Genomic DNA, 25,110 nt, shown 5'->3' on the forward strand with positions numbered 1-25,110 from the left:
CCTGGCTCATTGCTATTGCTATGATGGATTGGTTGTATCACATTGATCAATCTGATGTGATTAATGGATTCGTATAGAGGCTTTACTTATGATTTTTCATGGTTAACATGAAGGAGAATTGATCATTGTTAAGGAAACTGAACTAATTTCCACTTCTCAGCGTACAATATGGACCTGCAGTTCTATAGGGAGAAATACCAAATAACTCTATTTTCTGCTCCATGTATTAATCTGAGAACAGTAAACAAATACATACATAGAATTCCAGAATATACCCACGCACAGAGAGACACGGAAACATGGCAAGGAAAAGTTATCTCCAATAACGAAAGAAAAAATAAATGAAATTTTACAGATCAAAAAGTACAACATTATGCACATGGATGGAGCTATCATGAAATTGGATGTGTATGTAAGTATGCATGCAGTGAAGAGCTACTAAATTTTTTACTACCACACTGTGGGCCTGGCTTATGCAGGACGCCATGCATTTTCTTTCAGCATCTTTCAGTGCAAATTGGGTGCTCTGAAGTAGAGCTCCATTTTCGCTATCCCGCTGCGTTCCCCCCAGTCCGTCTGTAGCCCCCCTCTGTATATATGTATGTAAAATATTTTTGCTGATAATGAAAAGGAAAGGAGACTACTGTAGATCTACTTCGGACTTATTTGCCCTCATCAGATAGCCACACCCTTACTGGGATTTGAACCTGTGACTTAATTTTTCATTTATGGTTTTAAAATGCTTTAAAACAATAAAGAATTAAAATATAGCTGACAAAAAGCAGAAATAAAGGAATAAAGTCAATCAATCTTAAAAGAAATAAATACTTACCAGAATGTGTCCTTAAGTGACCTGTGAGAGCATCTCTTCTTTGACAAGCATAGCTACAAAGGTGGCATTTAAATGGCTTTTCCCCAGTGTGAAGTTTAACATGGCGGAGAAGATTTCCCTTCTGAGTAAATGAAGCTCCACACTGATTACAATGGAAAGGGCGCTCACCTTAAAAAGGGCATGAGTAGTGGAGTCATTATTACAGCACTATAGTCTTAGCTAAAGATAAATTCAAATTTTTCTGCCATAAGAACCATGGGTTTGATTTATTCCATTCTACTGGCCCAAGCTAGTTGAAGTATTAACGCAATAAAGGAAAAAAATCTGTTTCTGATTATTTTGCAGTTTCCTCCAGTTGCCAATCAATAGCTTTCTTTATTTAAAAAAAAATCCTTTCAAAGTGTATAAGAATAACAACATCTTTAAGGTACCCTAATCCTCCCCAACATACATAAATGCATGGTGCCTAAGATATGCCACTCTAACTTGCTTGATCACTACCTGGGCTCTGCCCAACTTAGTGCATTGCAGTGGCTACTGCAACAGCCTCGGATCAAGTAGTTTCAAGTGAGATATTCCTTCTGAATGAATGATAATTACCAGTATGGCTGCGCTTGTGAACCACCAGGACGTTGAGGCTGACACAGCCCAATCCACAAATGTCACACTTCAGTTTTGCAGTATTTGATTTGACAAGGTCACATGGTTCAGAATGCCTGTCCAGTTCTTCGTTATCATAGTTTCCATATTCCGGTCTGCAGTTATAGAGAATCCTGGGTGGTTCTTCAATTTCTAATGGCTCAGCCTTCAACATTCCACCTTGTTTTTCACCATAGTCACATTTGATCTTAAGCATGCTGGCTTCTGGAAATAATATGAACATGGTCCCAAAATAAAATATAAATATAAAAATCCACAGAAGAAATATTATTATTATTACTACTACTACTACTACTACTACTACTACTACTACTACTACTACTACTATTACTTTATCCATTAAACATGAAACACAGTCCACTAAACATTCAATAATGCATCACAAATATCATTGACCGGTGCTAATGATTGATATGTGTTCTGTTGGGCTCTCTGGTAGACTTCTCCCAAAAATTCACAGGTACAAATTTCAGACACACACACGTTTGAAAATTCAAAACAATGTTCTTTATAATGAAAAGTCACTTAAACTAAGTCCTCTTTTGGTATAGCAAAGAACACTCGTCTCCAAACAAACTGGTAATTTGTACAAGTCCCTTATCAGTACTGTGATACTTAGCTTGCAGCTGTGAGGCAATTCAAAGTCCTTCTTCTTTCACAAAGTGAAACACACTTTGCTCTGGTTTAGTTTCAAAGCCGGGAAAAATCAGCACACAAAAGGTCAAAGTCAGCAAGGCAGGCACGAAACACAACGATCAGATAATCCTCCACAATGGCCAAACCCACAGGCTGCTATTTATAGCAGCCTCATTAATTACCACAGCGCCACCCAACCACAGGTGGCCTCCTTTTCTCTGATAATAATCTCTCAGTTGTTGTTGCCTATGCATCGCTCTCTGCATGCGTGGCTGTATCATTAACTCTTGTTCTGAATCCAAGGAGGAGCTAGATAATTGATCTCCTTCTGAGCTGTCTGCCACACTCTGCTCCTCCCTGTCACTCATGTCTTCTTGGTCAGAGGAGCCTTCATCAGCAGATTCCACCGGGGGCAAAACAGGCCTGCAGCATGTGGATGTCTCCCCCACATCCACAGTTCTTGGGGCAGGAACTGGGCCAGAGCTAACCACAACATATAGGGATTGTTGCCAGTCCTAGATATCAACCTAGTACCTTCTTAAGACATACAATGTTTTGGGTAATGCAGTTTTTTGCAGTTCCGCTGGTGTTATTGCAGGATGCATTTTTTAAAATTCTTGGACATAGTACCAAGTGCCCTGATGTCAATGGGTATCACTGTTACATGCTTCCTCCATAATTGCATAGTTTTGGTGACCGGGTTGCGATATTTTGTGATTTTTTTCCAGTTTGTTTTTCTTCCAATCTGGCATCTTCTGATACCGCAATATCAATAAATTAAAAGTTTCAATTTTGAACAACTGTGATATCTGGAGTGTCGTGTTCCAAGTGATGATCCGTCTGTACTCGAAAGTTCCACAAGATTTTCACTTTTTCATTTGCGATAACTTTTTCCACTACTGTATATGACTTTTTGGATAGAGGTAGGTTGTATTTTTTTCATAACGACAAGTGGATTACTTTAGCAACTCAGTCATGTCTAGCTTTGTAATCAGTTTGTGCAATTTTGCATCACCATCATCGTTATTGTTGTTGAATAGTATTTTTTTACATTTTCCTTCCTCCATATTTTTCAGCTTTTTTGATAAAATAATCAGTCATATGCACAATAAAATCCTACCGTTACATTCAATATTTTCCAGGAGAGGAGGAGAGGGGATGGGAGAAGGGAAAGGAGTTAGGGTGGAGTGGAGAGTCCTTACCTCCTTCCTAGGGCTGAAAGAAACTGGCCCAAAATCAGCCAGCTGGTTTTGTGCTTGAGCTAGAGCTAGAGTTTATCAACTCCCCATTTCTAGTCTGATGCCTGATCCATTGCATTTGACTGGCTCTCTCAATTCTGATATCAAAACTGAATAGAATTTTAAACTCAACATTTAGTTTGATACAGAAATGTTCTTTTATGTTCTGATGTAGAAAACATTCATTTAACTTGTTTAATGAACCTTAACTGCCAATGTTATTCTCCTTTCATATTTTCATTGCTCAGCAATACAGAATGACATGCCATTTAGCAAATATAAATGCAGTAAATTGATTCTGAATGAAGGGGATCTTTATTTTCAGTTTCCTAAAAAACTGCCTATCCCCAGAATAAGCATTGTGATAATGGATTTCAAGTAACAGGAGTGCGTTCTGAGTACTCATTCCTCTTGACATCACTTACATTACAAAACAGATATGCTGCATTCAAAATAGGTTGGAACTTGGAAGAAGAAATATTAGCTCAAATGCTAACTTCCATTAAGAGTTCTTGGTTTTGTTGGGCTTTTTAGACATGATGGCCACTACTTTGGAATCATTTGTGGCAAGTCACTAAAATAGTTTGCATATGATTATATTTTCAATTTAGGTTTGTAAGTTTTATATTTGGAAAGAACTGTCTGCCAATCAATGTTAATTCTGTTTTCAGCTCATAAATAACAGTGTCTCCAAAGGTTTCCAGTCACCAGGAGTTTTGTTGCAATCTAAATTGTAACGATATTTCAGCAATACTATATGCCCTTTTCCTATGACTATGCATTATTTACTGGTCTGGGACCATAAATCAAAAAATCAATCAATCAGCCATGCCAACATGTGTTTGATGAATTGGATTATGTGGATAGAAGGTATGTACTATGCCTAGACCCTGGAAAATCCAGGTATTAGGGGTCTTAAACGTGACAACTTTAAGATATGGCTGGCTGAGGAATTCTGGGAGTTTGAAGTCCACAAGTCTTGGTCAAATTGAGGGTCCCTGGATTAGATAATAGGAGATTGAAGGATAGGAGGGATAAGCAGTACAATTGAAGTTCTTGACTTAGAACTATCCATATGGATTGTGAAAGCTTCTTGAAAGAAGCTGATATATCCCAATTTTTTTAAAAGTCCGAGTATTTTGTGTTTTCGGAAGCACCATGAGGTAGCACATAAATAACATTTTATTAAAAACCTTTCAGAAGCATTGTTAAAATGTATTCTGCATTATTGGATTAATAATGATATATGAAAATCCCCAAAACAAGAATAATTTGGAAAAGAGCTGGAGTGACGCAGCAGGTAGAGTGCTGTACTGCAGGCCACTGAAGCTGACTGTAGATCTGTAGCTCAGCGGTTCAAATCTAATCACCGGCTCAAGGTTGACTCAGCCTTCCATCCTTCTGAGGTGGGTAAAATGAGGACCCAGATTGTGGGGGCAATACGCTGGCTCTGTTAAAAAGTGCTGTTACTAACATGTTGTAAGCCGCCCTGAGTCTAAGGAGAAGGGCGGCATAAAAATAGAATAAATAAATAAATACATTTCAATATTCTAAAACTCTTTAAATGACAGCTGTGAGCCTGCCTTACTATTTCAACCATTCTAAGAGGATATGAACTATAATGTTTCTCACAACTTTTGTACTGCAGATTCTAAGTGAGAAGAAGTGTTGCTGAAGAACATTGTCTTAGGTAAGGCTGCAAAGATATACCATGGCAGTGGGAGGTATTCAGTTAAGCCAAAAAGGAGGCATTCCATTTTTGCAAAGCTGGATAAGCTTTGCAAGAGAAGAGGGACTCAGAAAATGGGAATGTCTTTTAGAAAACTCATGTTGCTTTATTTAGTAATCTTGCTTGTAAAGGTGTTTACATACTTCTCGGTGCTGAATTCTGGAAACAATCAGATTCTGCAAATTGTAGCCAGTTCTTCGCACATTAAAAAAATGCCACATTTCTCAAAAGTCAGGACTTTTTGGTTGTTGCTACAAAAAAGAAAAGCAGTCCTCTATTTGGGGAGTTTCTTAATTTTTTTTCTGGGAACTCCACTGGGTATATATAACTCATTCTGATATTTTTCTTTCTTTCTTTTTGAAGTTCTTCCATGGTAAAAATATCTGCTGTTCGCCTTTCTTCTAAACCACCTGCTTTTGTATAAGCATCTCAGCCTTTGATAGCTTCTGGTAGGAAACTGAAAGGATGCACCTGAATCTTCCTCCTGGTGTTTTTTTTTTTTTACCATACTCCAGCTGTGGAAAGCTTCCCCCAAAGAAAACCCCGAGCTTTTAAATGCACTTTATCTAAAAAGTCAATGGAAAACATATGCTGGCTGGCAGAAAAGCAAAACTGAGAAAATAACTATTTGATCACAAGCAATAAAATTCAAACAATATTCTGTGCTACGATGGATGACCAATAAATTTGATAAATAAATAAACAAACAAACAAACAAGCAGACAGACAGATAGACAAAAACAACAAACAAACAAACAAACAAACAATAAATAAATAAATAAATAAATAAATAATACTTTGACCAGCAAAAGATAGGCAACAATGAGTTTTGCATTGACTGATAGTTTACTTTGCATAGTTTTGCATTGACTGATAGTTTACTTCTAGAGCAGTGGTTCTCAACAATTCTAATGCTGCAACCCTTTAATGCTGTTCCTTATGTTGTGGAGACCGCCAATTCTCCCAAAAGCGTTTTAAGCTGATTGGGAGGAAGGTCAGAGGGGCACCCTCACTATAAACGCCTGATTCTTCGAATTGTAAAAAATAAGTTCCAAGGTGCCAGAATAGAAGCTTTAGTTTCTAATACCACGGGAAATGTGTCTTTTCCCATGGTCTTAGGCGACCCCTGCGAAACAATCGTTCGACTTCTTAAGGGGTCTTGACCCCTGGGTTGAGAACCACTGTTCTACAGGATAAAAAACATGCTCATGGCAATATGCTTGATTTTTTAAAAAATCTGTTAGGAAGCTTTCCTACATTCAACCCATTACAGTTTATTAGCTTTTTACTTTGTTTCTTGTATCATGGTAGTCAATCCTGTATCTCCTCTTTTTCCCTCTCATCACAACTCTACTGTAATTGACTTACCTAAAAGAGAGGGAGGGAGGCAAAATCACCCTGGAATTTCCAGGGCTGAGGATGGACTGAAATCAGAATCCTCCCAATACTGTCAATTGCCTTAACTATGACACTAGAATGGCTTTCTTACAGCCTACTGAAAATTGCAAAAACTCATCAATAGATGAATAACAGAATAACAGAGTTGGAAGAGACCTGGGAGATCTTCTAGTCCAGGGGTAGGCAAAGTTGGCTCTTCTGACTTGTGAACTTCAACTCCCAGAATTCCTGAGCCAGTCATGCTAAGTCAGCAGTTCTGGGAGTTGAAGTCCATGTGTCATAGAAGAGCCAACTTTGTCTATCTCTATTCTAGTCCAATCCCCTCCTCAAGCAGGAAACCCTATACTTTACTTAACTGTACCATTTCAAACAAATTGTTGTCCAATCTTTTCTTAAAAACTCCCAGTGTTGTTCCTGTTAATGAAAACGGGAAAGGTCAGAATTTAGATACCTGAGCTGAAAATGTATTTTATGGTCTCCTATTAAGTCTCAGTATATCTCACTGAATTCAGTAAAACATCTGACCAAACCTATAGAGGATATTGTAGTTTATTTTGCCATTCTATATATATATAACCAACAATAACGACTACTGAAATTTCAGGATGTTATTCTAAAATTACCATATTTATATTGATAATTAAGAAGGAACTATTAGCTGCCCATTTAAAAACCTATGAATTCTTACCTATATTCTTATTCTATTATTTCTTCTCACCTTCCCTTCCATACAAATTGCTCTCTCTGGGGGGAAAAGCGGTTTTCTCTGTCACTTCACCTCATGTATATAACTAAAACTTCTTTCCAGAACGTTCTTAAAACTTTAAAATAAAATACATTTGGGATAAAACTAGATGAGTTTCCTGAGCTAGAATCATTATCCATATTTAGTGATGGGCGAACTGAACTCGAACAATTCGGGTCCGTACCAAATTTTGTGGTGTTTGGTATGCCGAACACGAACCCAACATTTTTTGAAACTTCAGGCAAAGTTTGGGGTTGCGTTCGGCGTTCGGCATTCGGAGCTTTGACGTCACCGGCAGGTTGCTTAGGACGCCAAGGTGATCACTTCCTGGATTCCATAGAATCCAGGAAGTGATCACCTTGACGTCCTTAGCAACCTGCCGGTGACATCAAAGCTCCTTCCCCAGAATCTCTTCGTGGGAGGGATTCCCAAGCTCCTTCAAAGGGAGGTCTTCACGTAAAAATAAACATTGTTTATTTTTACGTGAAAGGACCGCCCTTTGCTTGCAGTGCCGTTACGGCATCCTTTTTTGTAAAAATAACAATGTTTATTTTTACATGAAAGGACGCCACAGCGGCGCTGCAAGCAAAGGGCGGTCCTTTCATGTAAAAATAAACATGTTTATTTTTACATGAAAGGAACGCCCTTTGCTTGCAGTGCCGCTGCGGTGTCATTTTTCGTAAAAATAACAATGTTTATTTTTATGTGAAGACCTCCCTTTGAAGGAGCTGGGAAATCCCTCCCACAAAGAGATTCCGGGGGCGGAGTTTTGACGTCACCGGCAGGTTGCTAAGGATGCCAAGGTGATCATTTCCTGGATTCCATGGAATCCAGGAAGTGATCACCTTGGCGTCCTTAGCAACCTGCTGGTATCCGTGAAGTCAAAGCTTTCCCCCCAGAATCTCTTGGTGGGATTCCACGTTCGGGTTCTGGTTTGGTTCGGGTTCGGCTGAATTTTGCGTAAAGTTCGTCCAAACTTGCCAAACCTGAACATTGTTGGGTTCGCCCATCACTCTCCATATTGTAAAATGGGTTTCATAGGACAGGCAATATAATATGAAAGAAAAGAAATATTCTAGAAGCTAAATTCAACTTCTATAAAAATTAAATCTTGCTTTGGAAACTCAAATCTATTTTGCCTATATATCCCAGCAATTGTCACAATATCATTGAAAGACAATGAAAATCAATACATGATAGATTAGAAAAAAGAAGGTAGTTTCTGAAGATATGTCAGATGAACACCTCTCTATTCATCTAACAAAAAAATAACAACTCTTAAATCACATACAAGATGACCTTTAGGACTAAATGAGTTATCAGTGGATAATGCTGGTTTTCTTTCTCTAGAGATCTACAAACAGATGATCTAGTGCAAGCAAAGTTGGCTAAAGAATTCTGGGAGTTGAAGGGCACAAGTATAAAGTTGCCAAGGTTGGAGATCCCTGATCTAGTGAATCCTGAATTTACTGAGGAATGCACTGGATAACTAAGGTAATTTCCAAATCTATATTCTGTGATGATAAATTGCTGTGCATTCTTAATTCCTCTTACATTTTTGCAGATGAAAAAATATTTCACCAAATTGCTAAAGGCTTTCCTACCCTGCATTAAAGAGAAACTGGTCTTAAATTGTACAATTACACAATCCAAAAATGGCTGAATCTTGCTATGTATATAATAAACAAAGGAAGAAATGAAGTTACATGCGTCTGTCATAGGAGCAAATGTCTAAATGATTGGACTCTATCCTGAACTAAAATTAGCTACTATACCAAAAAAAATCTGAATTAGAAAAATCCATCTCTTATCACAAAATTTATTTTAAAAGATGAATGGTTCTGATGGAATATGTCTATCAACATCAGAGAAACTTGAATAATGTACCATTTAGCATTTGTCATTGAGAAAAACTGGTCACAAAAGAATAGAGAAAGAATACTCAATGCAGGGGAGCCCAAACTTGGCAACTTTAAGACTTGTGGACTTCAACTCCCAGAATTCTCCAGACAGCTATGCTGGCTGAAGAATTCTGGGGTTTGAAGCTCACAAGTCTTAAAGTTGCTAGGTTTGAAGACCTCTGACTCAATGTCTTGTTTGTCTGAAGAATCTATAAACATAAAAGCTAACTAGGAAACACAACAGCTTAGGAGGGTAACATGTAGTTTGGCTTCATAGGAAGGAGCCATTTATCCATGATTTCTTTTATACCATTCCACTCTTGATATCTGCCATTCTGAACTTCACTCACTTATACTACGCTTTTGGTAAACTGAATGGGAAGAAATTGTAGAAATATTATTTTTAATTTCATGAAAGGGAGTGACATAGGCCTCGTGGATTTGAGTTTGGATTTGAGGGGGTGGTGGCTCCTCTTTTCAGTCCACTGAAATGCTAAGGTAGGAAGGGATTAGTTTTGAACTTGTCTTGTTTTTCATTTAAATAATTCAGTTTTGGGGTGATGCCTCAATGAATTCAAACAGACAGTAAACACCTGGTGGAAATTTCACAAGCTAAAAATAGCAACAAAACTTTCTGAATTCCCTACCAAGCATGAATGCAGAGTGCAAATTGGTTCATCTCTAAGAAGGGAGGGAGGGGCATGAGGGACAGGAGGGGAGGGAAGAGGCATTCTTATGAAACAAAAACATGGAAAACCATTAAGATTTTTAAATCTTAATTTATCTCAGAAAGCATAACAAAAAATCATATTGATGGTGGTTGATATTGTTATGTTCCTTCAAAGAGCCCATTCCATATAAACTAGCTTTATATTCAAATTCCTGAATAGTGAATGGATTTTGAAATTGTAAAGTTTCAGCTCAGATACTTAGTTTATCTTCATGGTTTTGTTTATCTTCATTAGATGGCACAGTCATGGTATGCCGCCAATGGTTTATGACACCTTTTGCTGGTTTATGTCAAAAAACTCAATTTAGGAGAATTGATTGATTGATTGATTGATTGATTGGTTGGTTGATTGATTGATTGGATTTGTATGCCGCCCCTCTCCGTGGACTCCGGGCGGCCAACAACAGTGATAAAAGCAGCATGTATCAATCCAATGCTAAAACAACTAAAAAACCTTTATTTATAAAACCAAACATACATATAAACATATCATGCATAAATTGTAGAGGCCTAGGGGGAAAGAAAATCTCAGTTCCCCCATGCCTGACGGCAGAGGTGGGTTTTAAGGAGCTTACAAAAGGCGAGCAGGGTGGGGGCAATTCTGATCTCTGGGGCGAGTTGGTTCCAGAGAGCTGGGGCCGCCACAGAGAAGGCTCTTCCCCTGGGTCCCACCAAACGACATTGTTTAGTTGACGTGACTCGGAGAAGGCCCACTCTGTGGGACCTAACTGGTCGCTGGGATTAGTGCGGCAGAAGGCAGTCCCGGAGAATGGATTCGCTTAATGATCACGTGATTAACTTAATGGCCATGTGATTTTCTTAATGATCGTGGTGACTCACCTTACAACTGTCATAAAAACAATGATAAAATTGAATCAGGTCATGTAGAAATTTGTTTAAGAAATACAATGATTTCCAATTAAAATTCCATACTCAATTATAGTCATTAAATGAAGACTACCTGTAGTCTATTTATAGTAAGAGAGTTGTGTAAAATCATATACACCGCTCAAAAAAAATAATAAAGGGAACACTTAAAGAACACAATATAACTCCAAGTAAATCAAACTTCTGTGAAATCAAACTGTCCACTTAGGAAGCAACATTGATTGGAAATCCATTTCACATGCCGTTGTGCACATTCAACTTTGTACAGAACAAACTATTCCATGAGAATATTTCATTCATACAGATCTAGGATGTGTGTTAACTTAATTTTTTTGAGCAGTACAGTTATGTGCTCATATACATATTGTTTTTGAACCATGTTTCTTCATGTATGTGGGATGCTCTCTGTATGTAACCTTGTATGTCATCCCTGACCCTGTGTCTATATATCTTTTTCTTCCCCTCTCCTATGGCTAAACATAACAATTAAATATCTTTAGAAAGACTTGCCTTTAGAGTGCATTGAGGCTTGTATTTAGTGCTAATATGTATACTGAAAAAAGAAGCACTTCATTTATTTATTTCTTATTAAAATAAGAGAAAAAGAAACAATTAAACCTGATTATGAGTTTCAAATCATGACCCCAATCAAAGGAAGCCCATGCCATTGCAGTGAGTCAGATTCCATGAACTTTTTCAAGTTTTTAAACTTTTCTATAATTTAATTGCCGAGGGACGGAGGGAACCTTTGCAGAAAAATATCAGCTGAGTGCGCTTATATCACCCCATCCACACCTGAATCCTACTTTCATTTAATATATATGTTATGGTTAGCTCTGGCCCAGCTCCTGCCCCAAGGACTGTGGGCGTGGGGGAGACATCCACATGCTGCAGGCCTGTTTTGCCCCCGGTGGAATCTGCTGATGAAGGCTCCTCTGACCAAGAAGACATGAGTGACAGGGAGGAGGAGAGTGTGGCAGACAGCTCAGAAGGAGATCAATTATCTAGCTCCTCCTTGGATTCAGAACAAGAGTTAATGATACAGCCACGCATGCGGAGAGCGATGCATAGGCAGCAACAACTGAGAGATTATTATCAAAGAAAATGAGGCCACTTGTGGTTGGGTGGGGCTGTGGTAATTAGTGAGACTGCTATAAAGAGCAGCCTGTGGGTTTGGCCATTGTGGAGGATTATCTGATCGTTGTGTTTCGTGACTGCTTTACTGACTTTGACCTTTTGTGTGCTGATTTTTCCCCATTTTGAAACTAAACCAGAGCAAAGTGTGTTTCACTTTGTGAAAGAAGGACTGTGAATTGCCTCACAGCTGAAAGCTAAGTATCACAGGACTGATAAGGGACTTGTACAAATTACCAGTTTGTTTGGAGACGAGTGCTCTTTGCTATACCAAAAGAGGGCTTAGTTTAAGTGAATTTTCATTATAAAGAACATTGTTTTGAATTTTCAAACGTGTGTGTGTCTGAAATTTGTACCTGTGAATTTTTGGGAGGATTCTACCAGAGAGCCCAACAGAACAATATATAATTTTTTTCTGTCGCACCCACTTTCTAATTCAGCAGGACAGTACGCGAGATCTAATTTTCTGATTAGAAAAACACGGCATTTCCTTTCCTAGCCCAACCACACGTTTTCTAAGGCAACGGTGGCTGGAACCTCAGCTACAAGCTTAAATAAACTTTGGGCTGATGTTCCCACCTTCTTTGCTCCTCTTTCCTGCTTGTAAAACACCACCACCACACCAGTTAATTTAAAAGCCTGAAGTAGAAACATTTATGCTGCAGTTATTTTTCCTTTTTTGTACACACCAAATCGACGATTTCAAATTCCCACGTAGAAAATACACGTCTTCAAAAAAGTTGTTTGAAACTTCCAAAGAGGTTTTTTTTTCAACGAAGGCATAAAAATTGTCTTTATTTTTCTTTATGAGAATAAGTGACTTCTAGCTTTCTTTATCTTATCACCATGCTTCCTTCAAAGGTCTGTGAGAGTCCCATGTAATTAAAGCTTCCATTGACACAAACTTTGGCATGGTTTCAATGTCGCTCATTGCTGGGTAGGGGGGCAAGTAGCATAGTACTGTTGGAGAAAGAAATATATTTCTATGTACGGGCAAGATATCCCCGTGAATCTCTTTCTTTTCCGAGTGGCGTTCACACAAACATGGAGGTGTCCTTATTTCTGTCTGTCAGTAGATGCAAGATGTTAGTCCTGCCTTCAGGAGGCAACTGGACGTTCTTATTTTTCCTTCGGAAGATGTTTCGCTTCTCATTCAAGAAGCTTCTTTAGCCCTGACAGGATAATGGGCAATGGAAGAACCTGTCAGAGCTGAAGAAGCTACTTGGATGAGGAGCAATACGTCTTCAAAAGGAAAAACAAGGAAGTCCAGTTGCCTCCGGGAAAAAACCTCCACCTCTGGGACAACCACAACCTGGATCATTGAGAATTTCTACAGTTTCGTAAAAGATGCCACTTATCTGTCAGTAGAGCACAAACATGGTCTATTTATATAAGCAGGTGTTAATAGGAGGAGGATTTGCATACAGGAATCTCAGTTGCAACTTCTGTACAAAGGATTAGGACTTTTAAAGAAGAGATTGGACAACAATTGTCTGAAATGGTACAGTGTTTCCTGCTTGGGATAGTAGACGTGTAAGGTCCCTTCCAATCACCACTAATGATCTCTCCCGTATTACAACCATATTTATTTTATTTACTTTCCAAGACTTAATAGCCACTTAATCAAAACTTCCAACTCTGTTATTCTTTTACTTTGAATGTAATATGTTCATACTGAAAACTGAAAGAGGATTGCGCATGTAGGAAGTTTATTTGGTTGAGAAAGACAAAACAAAATCTCTTACTCCATGATTGATGGACAGCACTTTTCTAAGGACCACCATTTTTTCGGAGATATAGTATTGAATGGGAAAGATGCTAGAAATGGCCTTGTTAAAAAATTAAAATAGAACAATGCCAAAAATAGTGACGACTAATTCCTTTTCTCTTTTTATTTTTTATTCTTCACTATATGTATTGCTAAGGGGTTTTTGGAAGACTCTGACCATTCTTAAATTTTTTTAATTAGCAACACAAAATTAAGATTAAACCTACTGGTTGCTTACAGGAATGGCTATGAACAATAGTGGTATGGACTTAGGACTGGTGTAAAAAAACAAGAGTCTGTGAAAAGTAGAAAAAATATATCATCTTTGCAACAATGACATATTTCTACTAGTCTTTCTAGATTCTTGAAGTTTGGTTGGCCAGAACACAAACAGCTCGAGGGGAAGAGAATTTGAATTTGGGGACTTTCAGAATCAGTTTTGATTAAGTGGATAGTAAATCATGAAAAGTAAATAGAAACATAGAAGACTGACAGCAGAAAAAGACCTCATGATCCATCTAGTCTGCCCTTATACTATTTTCTGTATTTTATCTTAGGATGGATTTATGTTTATCCCAGGCATGTTTAAATTCAGTTACTGTGGATTTATCAGCCACGTTTGCTGGAAGTTTGTTCCAAGAATCTACTACTCTTTCAGTAAAATAATATTTTCTCATGTTGCTTTTGATCTTTCCCCCAACTAACTTCAGATTGTTTCCCCTTGTTCTTGTGTTCACTTTCCCATTAAAAACACTTCCTCCTGCACCTTATTTAACCCTTTAACATATTTAAATATTTCGATCATGCCCCCCCTTTTCCTTCTGTCCTCCATACTATAAAGATTGAGTTCATTAAGTCTTTCCTGATACGTTTTATGCTTAAGACCTTCCACCATTCTTGTAGCCTGTCTTTGGACCTGTTCAATTTTGTCAATATCTTTTTGTAGGTGAGGTCTCCAGAATTGAGCACAGTATTCCAAATGTGGTCTCACCAGCGCTCTATACAGCGGAATCATAATCTCCCTCTTCCTGCTATGCAGCCAAGCATCCTACTTGCTTTCCCTACCGCAATAAATATTTTATTTTTACAATAAAATAAATATGATTGTAATGGTGGAGAGACCATTAACAGTAATTAGAAAAATACTTATTTGGAAATGATCATCCTTAGCACACACAACATGCTATGCAAGACAAAAATAAGCTTCAGTAATGTGTGTTTTAACATATTGTAAGAATCCAGCTGTTGCCACTTAACATTATATAAACAAGACCCATTGTAAACCATAATATATTTCATATGTTATACAAACAAGCAACAACACTATGGAACAGAAAAATGTTAGAGTGAATTAGACACCTTTAAGTTATGTTCGAACACCTTTAAGTGGTTTTTAAGTGATTATAACGGGTAGGGAGAAATTTCCAATAGCAGTAGCCAGGAATTTGCCTTCTCTGGAAAAAGAAGCATTAAAAATGCCAGAAACATGATAAGTTCCAAACCTGGTTGTCTTCTTTTTTTCTTTTTGTTTGAATAGGCTACTTCTCTTCACGGTGAAGCGTGCAAAATAGAATATATTAAACACATACAATTGATCCTCCCCCCTCCCCCCTCCCTTTTCTTGGGCTTAAAATTTGAAGTCTCTGCAGGGAAATAAAGAGGAAGTTCGTGACCTTTTCCTTTTTATCTCCCTTGTTGCTTATCAATTTTTTTTTTGATGCATAGACAGTTGCTGTTCTGCTAACTCTATAAGAGATAAAGACAATGTTTCCGAGCTAAATTCTGTTGATGAAAAAAAAAATATAAAGAGTCGATTTGCCCTCTGAATCCTTCCAAACTTGTAGCTTTTCTACCTGGGGAGGGCTTTCCCCCCCCCTCTGCTAGAAATTAGAATTACCCATTTCAATCTAAAGCTGCAGTTAATGGCAATTTTGCAAGAACAAGTTAAATTGTAACCAGGAGTCAAGATTTGACCATCTCCTGCTTTTGCTACCCATCAACCAATCTTCCCTGAAGCCTGCTGGGCCCAAAATGGAGGCTGTGGGCAGGGGAGGGTTCTAACTTACCTCACAGGCAGTTGGCGCCCGCCCACACCAGACAGCCACGCTCTGCAAGCACGCAAGCACGCACAGTGCCAAAAACCAAGCTTCTGTGCATGTGCAGAAGCAAAAAAAAACCCCAGCTTGTGTGTTTGCAGAGAAGCAAAAAGCAAGAAAAACATTACAGCTGGTTTGGGGGCATGGCCAACCAGCTATTGCTCCCAGTTTGGAAAGCAGGGAAATTCCCACTACCGGTTCTATAGAACTGGTCTGAACCAGGAGCAACCCATCTCTGGTGTAGGACAAAAATGGGGGGGGGGGGAGGGAGAAAGAAAGAAAGAAAGAAAGAGGGAGGGAGGGAGGGATGGAAGGAAGGAAAGAGAAATAAAGAGAAATAAAGAGAAATAAAGAGAAATAAAGAGAAATAAAGAGAAATAAAGAGAAATAAAGAGAAATAAAGAGAAATAAAGAGAAATAAAGAGAAATAAAGAGAAATATTATTTATTTATTTATTATTTCGATTTGTATGCCGCCCCTCTCCGAAGACTTAAAGAGAATTAAAGAAAAAGAAATAAAAAGAAAGGGAGGAAGGGAGCGAGGGAGGGAAAAAGGAGAGGAACGAATTACAAACGTGGTACTAGATGCAGCTTCAGAGGATAACCCAGGGCTGGAAGGGATCTGGAGATCACCTAGTAGAACCCTACTCCAGTAGGACATTGTTAAAGGGAGTTTCTGTCTTTTGAGCAACCAATCACATGACTACAAAGCCATACCTACCCAGTCACATGATCCCACCAAGCCACACCCGCCAAGCCACTCCCACAGAACCGGTAGGAAAAAGTTTTAGATTTCACTACTATCATGTAATCAAACTTTAGTTGTTTGCCAACTGACTCATGACTATGTCTGCAAAATCAGTAGGGAAGCCAGATTCACTTAACAACCGTGTTATTAAATTATCAATTGTGGTGATTCACTTAACAACTGTGGCAAGAAAAGTTGTAAAATGGGGCAAATGTTGTTTATTAAATGTCTCATTTAACAACTGAAATTTTGGCTCAGTAGTGGTCGTAAGTCGAGGACTACCTGTAGAAACAATAGACTTCTAATACTTTATTTAATTAAAGTGTGTGTATGTCTATGTATATGTGTGTGTGTATATATATATATATACTGTAGATGTTTTCGTAGTCACCATCATCAGGCTGAAGTTGTTAGCTTCGTGCTGCTTTGAATATAATTGAATATATAAAACTATATTCAAAGCAGCACAATGCTAACAACTTCAGCCTGATGATGGTGACTACGAAAACATCTACAGTATATATATATATATATATATATATACACACACATATACATAGACATACACACACTTTAATTAAATAAAGTATAAGAAGTGATTTCACCGAAACGTCGCATAGACACTCAAACTCAGAACAACCTACACATATATATATTGTTCTGAGTTATATATATATATATATATATATATATATATATATGCACAGGAAGCAAAAGTGTGTCAAAATCTCATGAGGGGATGCGCGTGTGAGTTCCCAAAGGACTGGCACTGGAGCGGTCACACGCAAATTGCGCAATCTGGTGACCGCTACTGGTGCACAGTTGCCTACCACACCAGTAGCAACCCATCCCTGATATATGTATATGTATGTGTGTGACATTCTTTTTCGCGAATTATGAATTTTAGTTGCATAATTTCTACTTTACCTTCTCTCTCTCTTCCATTAGTCGAATTATATTCTTTCTCATCTTCACTGTTCTGCAAGTTGTCTACTTCATGGTATGTCTTAGGACCTTCATGGTATGTCTTAGGACCATCATTCAAAATATCCCGTACACCTGATACAGTTGTAATGAAAAGAATACAAAGACAAATGATGAGGAAGACGATGAATCACCCTAGCACCCTATGATATGGATTATTTTATATTTATGTTTTTTTTAATTTTATATTAATGTTTTTTAAATTGATTTTTAAAATTTAATATTAGATTTGTAATGTACTGTACTACTGTTATCTTGTTAGCCGCCCCGAGTCTTCGCAGAGGGGTGGCATACAAATCTAATAAATAATAATAATAATAATAATAATAATAATAATAATAATAATTATTATTATTATTATTATTATTATTATTATTATTATTATAATTATTATTATTATTAAAACATAGAAACATAGAAGACTGACGGCAGAAAAAGTCCATCTCCCTTATACTATTTCCTGTATTTTTATCTTAGGATGGATATATGTTTATCCCAGGCATGTTTAAATTCAGTTACTGTAGATTTACTAACCACCTCTACTGGAAGTTTGTTCCAAGGATCTACTACTCTTTCAGTAAAATAATATTTTCTCATGTTGCTTTTGATATTTCCCCCAACTAACTTCAGATTGTGTCCCCTTGTTCTTGTGTTCACTTTCCAATTAAAAACACCCCTCCTGAACCTTATTCAACCCTTTAACATATTTAAATGTTTTGATCATGTCCCCCCTTTTCCTTCTGTCCTCCAGACTATACAGATTGAGTTCATTAAGTCTTTCCTGATACGTGTTATGCTTAAGACCTTCCACCATTCTTGTAGCCCCTCTTTGGACCCATTCAATTTTGTCAATATCTTTTTGTAGGTGAGGTCTCCAGAACTGAACACAGTATTCCAAATGTGGTCTCACCAGCGCTCTATATAGCGGGACCACAATCTCCCTCTTCCTGCTTGTTATGCCTCTAGCTATGCCGCCAAGCATCCTACTTGCTTTTCCTACCTCCCGACCCCACTGCTCACCCATTTTGAGACTGTCAGAAATAACTACCCCTAAATCCTTCTCTTCTGAAGTTTTTGCTAACACAGAACTGCCGATGCAATACTCCAATTGAGGATTCCTTTTCCTCAAGTGCATTATTTTACATTTGGAAACATTAAACTGCTGTTTCCATTGCTTTGACCATTTATCTAGTAAAGCTAAATCATTTACCATATTACAGACGCCTCCAGGAATATCAACCCTATTGCACACTTTAGAGTCATCGGCAAATAGGCAAACCTTCCCTACCAAGCCTTCCCCTATGTCACTCACAAATACATCATCATCATTATTATTAGGCTATTCTTTAGATACTGGGTGCTATACTATATTGTATACTATACAATATTGTATAGCAATATAGTATAATACTATACTGGATAATATAGCATAGACCTAGCAGTATGGTAGAAAGATAAATAAGTTCGTGAAGCTAGATATATAATAAAATATAAAATATAATAAAATAATAAAAGTTTCCACATGGAAGGTTGTTGCTGGTCTATAGCATTGTCCAAAAGGTCCCTGTCACAAGTAGATAAGAAGCTTTTTTAAGGAAAGAAATGAGGAGAGTTTAATGGTCCAAACCTGTATGCACTGTATGTTCGTGATTACGGCTCAGGTCCAGGCCAGCTGGGGAATCTAGAACAGGCAAACACAAAGAAAGAATTCAATCTTTGTAAACTCTGTACTGTTTCACTTCAGTAATGTAAGCAGGTATGGATTTCGTGGGCTGAGAACTGTGTTCTTATTTTGAAAACAGACTTTTCATGTTAGAGCCCTTTTCTAAAACTCTGAAAGAAATCGATACAACTAGTCTTGTAGCAGTGGAACTCATGTAGTAACTAAGTATTCTGCTCAAAAAAATAAAGGGAACACTCAAGTATCACATCCTAGATCTGAATGAATGAAATATTCTCATTGAATACTTCGTTCTGTACAAAATTGAATGTGCACAACAGCATGTGAAATTTATTGTCAATCAGTGTTGCTTCCTAAGTGGACAGTTTGATTTCACAGAAGTTTGATTTACTTGGAGTTATATTGTGTTCTTTAAGTGTTCCCTTTATTATTTATTTATTTTTGAGCAGTATATATTCCTGGACTTCCAAAAGGAAATATCTTATCAGAAGAGAACCCAGGAAATTCACTCCTAAAGCAATGCATGTAATTTCTGGGTAGATTCTGATGTAACATTTGATGATTGTCTCTGCAAGCTAAGCCTTTTTTTTTTAATTGCATGGTCATGCAATAAAATGGTCATGGCTGCATTGTTATTTCTTTGACCTCCTCTGTGGATGTCCCTGAAATTTACTTGGGATGGGGTTGGATAATTTGTGCCCACATCCAACATATATACCTTAGTACAAGATCATATTGAAGTTTGGAGGCAAATTACTCAATTGCCACTTTTTTTTCTTTTTCGGAAAGAAGAAGAAGATGGGAATGGAAATGAAAGGCTTCTGAGAGGTGCACCATTTCCATCTCAAAACCAAATCCAACCCAGGCATGAAAGAGAAGATTTTTACACCATCCAGTGCTCCTCAACCACTCAGCCATTTCCCACCTATCCCATCCACTGTAATATGGCCTGGTGTTTTGAAAAGAATTTTCCTTGCATGACCGATCTGATCGTTGCAAAACTGATCAACTGCCTTTGATGAAAATTAATCAAACTTTCCTCTTTTAAAGGTGATATTACAGTCTGCCTTCTTAAGTTAATTTCTTCCTTTCGCTCCACTTTTTATCACCTGATCAAAGAATCTGAAAAATCTGAAAATCTTGCTCCTGGCTGTTACATAACTGCAACATTTAGTTCATTTGAAGCAGCAGGAAAGTGTTAACCGCTTCCCTTGCATTACCACTATGGAACATACATGGGGCCTCTGCAACCTCTGATATTTAAACTTTGAAAACTGAAGACCTTTCCAAACCATTATCAAAAACACTGCTTTTATTTCCTTTTGTTAAATTCCATGCTTCCTCACCACGTGTGAGAAAAATAGACTGCAGCTTAACCTGTAAAATTTTAACTGTTCCTGTTTCAAGATTATTTTTTAAAATCTGTATTCATCAGAAATCACATTAAAAATAGGTATCTAATACTATGGAATTTGAGGGGGGAAATCACTAGGATAGAACTTCTGTTTCTCTCTACTATGAAAGTACTTTTGTTTCTCTCTACTTCAGATAGGTTATGTATACCTTGACACACAAAGTTTGCCAAACAATAACAGAAATACATTGGAAATTTTTTTTACTTAATATTTGAAACTGGAAGGTCAAGTAAAGCCAACCACATCTTGAACTATTAGTCAGAAGCTAATGGACGCTCATCGCTACCTTCGTCAACAATTGCTTCTCATATGGAAACTATGGATAGATGCCATCAGCCTTAACTGAGTGAGAAACACAGAGAACGTATTTGCTGAAGCTCTGTTAAAAGCAATTGCAGGCCAGCAGCATAACAAAAAAGAAGGGGAATATTTCTAAATGCGTAGTAGTTTGTTCTTTTTAAAATATGCATTGAGACACTTTCATCTCATGTCAGAAAATAAGGAGTTTCAAAACAATGTTTTCAAGGAGAGCCTGATTCTTTTCTTTTTTTTGAAGTTAAGCAAAACCACTTCTTATTTATTTTCCCCCTTTTCTTTGATATTTGCAGAATTTCGCTAGTGATAATCAAGTTTAGGAACATGGTGGTCCATTGTCAGCAAAACAATACATACCTTTCATTTTTTTTCATATTAAAAAAAAGCCCCATTTATATGGTTTCTCATAGTTGTGATGTTTGAGAGGATTGCCTCCCTAAACTTTGCATTCCTGCAGAATGAATAAACCACAACAGGTGCAAAGTGCAAAACCTGCCCTGCAAAGACTTCTGAAGCAAGGAGTGCTTGCAAATTGACCACAACAGCTTTCTTTTTTTATAAGTAAAAGGGGGGGAAAGCTAATAATGTTTGATATCAAAAATGAAAGTGACTGTACTTATTATAGAATAGCTGCAGCTTACGCACATGTAGCAAACTCATTTTATCCGAGAATTGAGATTGTATTGAGAGAGGACATGTTGGGAAAGGGCTGCCATAGAAGGGAAACGAAAAACTGCCCTGAATTTTAGGTTCAATGGTTTTTGGATGTATCCTATGATCAGTATGCATAGCTGCTCCTTCCACTCACATCTGAGGTTTAAATTATAGAGAGTTGGAGAGAGAGCTAAAATGAAGGCTGAAAACTGCCAGCGTTAGCAACTTTCACTCATAGTGTTCTTAAATAGGGCCTGGTGACCTCAAACGTTCTCTAGGACAAAAAGAAAAAAGGGTGGTGGGAGGGTGGGGAGAAACCAACATAAACTTCAGGGAGAGAACATAGTAAGATTTATTCCCAATAAGAAAAAATAATTGGAGGACTTGTCCAAGAAATAAACAAACTAAAGCTCGGCACTTAGGGCTTTTACTAATGTCTGCTAATTCATTTGATATGAAGAAAAAAACACTTAGTCCTTAAGCCTCACAATTGTAGCATGCCCAAGATATCATTTTAATGATCCATAGTTTATGTCTAGATGTCCATGCATTCACCAAAAATGTGGACCTTTCCTTTGCAAACATATTTCCAATGTTAACTAAGTCCTTTTTCCCCACCTAAGCTTGACTTTCAAAAACTATAAATAGTTTTATATATGAAACACCCAAATCTTCCAATGGTAACCATCTGGATAGCCTTGAGCTGCTAATGCCAGCAGACCAATCAGAAAGAGGCTGATGAAATATTTCATCATTGTTGAAGATTTAGGAAATGCAATCTCTGGAGAATAACTAAAAGACCAGTACAGTATTTAAAATGAGGAAGGGGCTACACCAGAGGTGGGGTCTGGTTTTATTTGCTGCTGGTTTGCTCAGAGACACACCATGGGAGAGGGTGTGCATTGCCTACCATACGCTGCTGGCAAACTTTGTGAGGGTGTAGCAGGACTAGGTTGCTGCCATTTCTAGAAACCCAGGCGCCAAGTTGCTACTGGTTCTATAGAACTGGTCTGAACCAGGAGGAACCAAGCTCTGACCTAAACCTTCTCCTATCTTCAGAAGCCAAGAAAACCTTGGTGACCAGAACAGACCTAGCATGGACGGTAATCCTTCATTCATAGGGAGAAAAAAGCAACTGGATTTGGAGAACCAAAAGGAATCAGATTCTAGAATCTGGAAAGCCCCCACTAAGGTTGTCATTAAATACAGCTCCTTCCTCATGCTACCATTCCCAACCTTTTCTATTTTAAAAAAAATTAATAGCCATTTTGATTAAGAATGGGGATACCAGGTGTTGTTTTTGTTATACACATTTGTATAGTAGAATATTTTAACTTCACATTGTCCCAGGATTTTATCTGCTCTTTTAATAAATAAAAATGGATCTAATCTTAGAGCATAATACATATTTGTAGATCTTTGCTTATAAAAAAAAAGAAATAGGGAAGAGCTTGATAGGAAGAGTTCAAAGCCTATTTTAAAAATTTGAGCTCTCCCCCTTTCCCTAGAGCATTATATTTAAATATATATCACTTCCTAGCAATGTTAAAAGACTGCATGAGGGACTCAGAAATCTCCCCCCCCCCCCCAAACTTTTTCTTCTTTTTCCCTTTTCCTTCTTTTGAAGCAAAGTAAATTTAGTCTTTGCATTAATATTTTGCATTATATTTGCCTATTTCCTCGCTCTGCAATAAACACCTGAATTATTGGCTAGTTTAAAATATGGTTTTGGATAGGGCAATGAAGCAACATTAAAAATATTGGGCCACATTTTTGAGAAAATCTAAATCTTCAATTTCAGAGAAAAAATATAATCCATGTTGACCTAATTAAAATGGAAAGAATGTAACTGGAAAATAAATTATTTTGCTTCTGATATGATAAAGAAAATCAAAGGCCCCGTCCTTGTTTTTATTATGTTGATCCGAAAAGTGCCTTTGATTTTCTTCATCATATCAGAAGCAAAATAATTTCTTTTCCAGTTGCAATCTGAAAAAAAGCAGTATAGTGGCATTTTACATTTATGCATAGGCATATAAGCATATTAAATTCTACTGTTCAGTTCACAGGTTTGCATATTCCTCTCTCAAACGGAACACAAAAATATATTTGTTTTGATGTGTTATTATCAACTTACGAGATGCAGACACTTTTTAAAGATGTATCACACTTTAAAAACTGTTTTGGCACCATGCAAACATTGTTGCTAGAACCAAATCATGTGGACCCAGAGGAATTCCCCACTGGTTTCAAAGAAGTTTTCTTTTAAACAAGCACATGGATTTTCACATTTGTGACACATAGATTTTTTACAGCACAAAGACATTTGACAAATGGGATTTCTTAATATCACTTATGGAGTTATAGTGAAGAGTTCAACCTGCTATGGTGGATATAGAAATTCACACCTGTTTGGTTTTTATAAACTTTGGAATCCAAAACTCTTAACACAGGCAGATCACATTTATGACAGGTAACTTATTTTGATTATCTTGATTGAAGTAACATTTTAAACTTTCTGATTAACATGTTTGAAATATGCAATATTTTTACATTTTTTATATCTGAAATTATATCCTGATATAACAAATAAAGAGGAAAATAGGAATTGTATAGTAATTGTGAGATCCTATTCAATATATACTTAACTTGTGGAAGGATTTGATATTTAATTTAATAAATTATTATTGAGGCAATAGTTTAACTAAATTCCGTCTAACCTGTAACAAATATTTTCTGTTAAAATAATTCCCAATTTACTAGTCAGCAAAAATCCATGTAATGCAAATATGTAATTCATGTTTTGAGAAGCCATGAGAACAAGAAAAAAAAAACACACCATCACCATAAACTTTCTCCTCTGGTTTTAGAAACCTTTACAGGTTTAGAACTAAAATTGTTGGGTGGGGTGTTTCTTGGTAATATCTTTGTAAATCTTATTGTTCTTCTAGAAATATATTGGTGGGTCAATATTACAGTATTTAAGATAAATAAAACTGTTAGAAAATCCTAATAACAGAGGCATATGAGCAAAAAGGCAAAGAAAGCAAAATTATGTAAATTGGGAAAATAAGGAATTGGAGAAGAAATGTATTACTCTGACAGAATAATAAAAATTAAATAGTTGGCACTATTTTTCCTTTGAAATGATAAAGTTAAAATCTAGAGGGGGAGGCTGCTTAAGTGGGTGATGAAAAGGAAATAAATTTTAAAACAAACATACTTTTTAGAAGTATTCATATTACTATATTTGCTGAAAAATAAAATAAACTTGAGTTTTGCTAAAATAAGATCAACAGAATTCCAGTAAATCTCTCACCTTCCATCTTGTTTTGGCAGCAGCACCTAGTCCGAAAGCTTCTCTCCAGGGCTCAGGGATTCCACTGAACTTCAGAAAGGAAGGAAGATTCCCAATTAGGCAGGTTTCAGATTAAAAAAAAAAGAGCTGGGCTGAATTGCAATAATGAGATGACAAGGACAGGAAATGGTGAGAAGTTGTGTAGAAAAAGGGCGCCCCCAAGCTGTGAGGAAGATGGTCCAGTGGATGTAAATCATATTC

The 25,110-nt window shown here is 37.1% G+C and overlaps 1 protein-coding gene across 1 annotated transcript; it reads right to left on the bottom strand.

The window, feature by feature from the left end:
- Positions 1–832: 832 nt before the first annotated feature.
- On the bottom strand, positions 833–24,957 carry LOC139155458 (zinc finger protein Aiolos-like; the record flags this gene model as incomplete). Its single annotated transcript, XM_070730594.1, has 5 exons — positions 24,871–24,957; positions 19,114–19,167; positions 17,430–17,561; positions 1,433–1,696; positions 833–1,000 (listed from the first exon to the last, which is right to left on the bottom strand). Coding segments are annotated over exons 1-5 (625 nt in total), but the record flags the coding sequence as incomplete, so codon positions are not given.
- Positions 24,958–25,110: the final 153 nt, after the last annotated feature.

Source organism: Erythrolamprus reginae, unplaced genomic scaffold, assembly GCF_031021105.1.
Source record: "Erythrolamprus reginae isolate rEryReg1 unplaced genomic scaffold, rEryReg1.hap1 H_2, whole genome shotgun sequence".
NCBI lineage: Eukaryota > Metazoa > Chordata > Lepidosauria > Squamata > Dipsadidae > Erythrolamprus > Erythrolamprus reginae.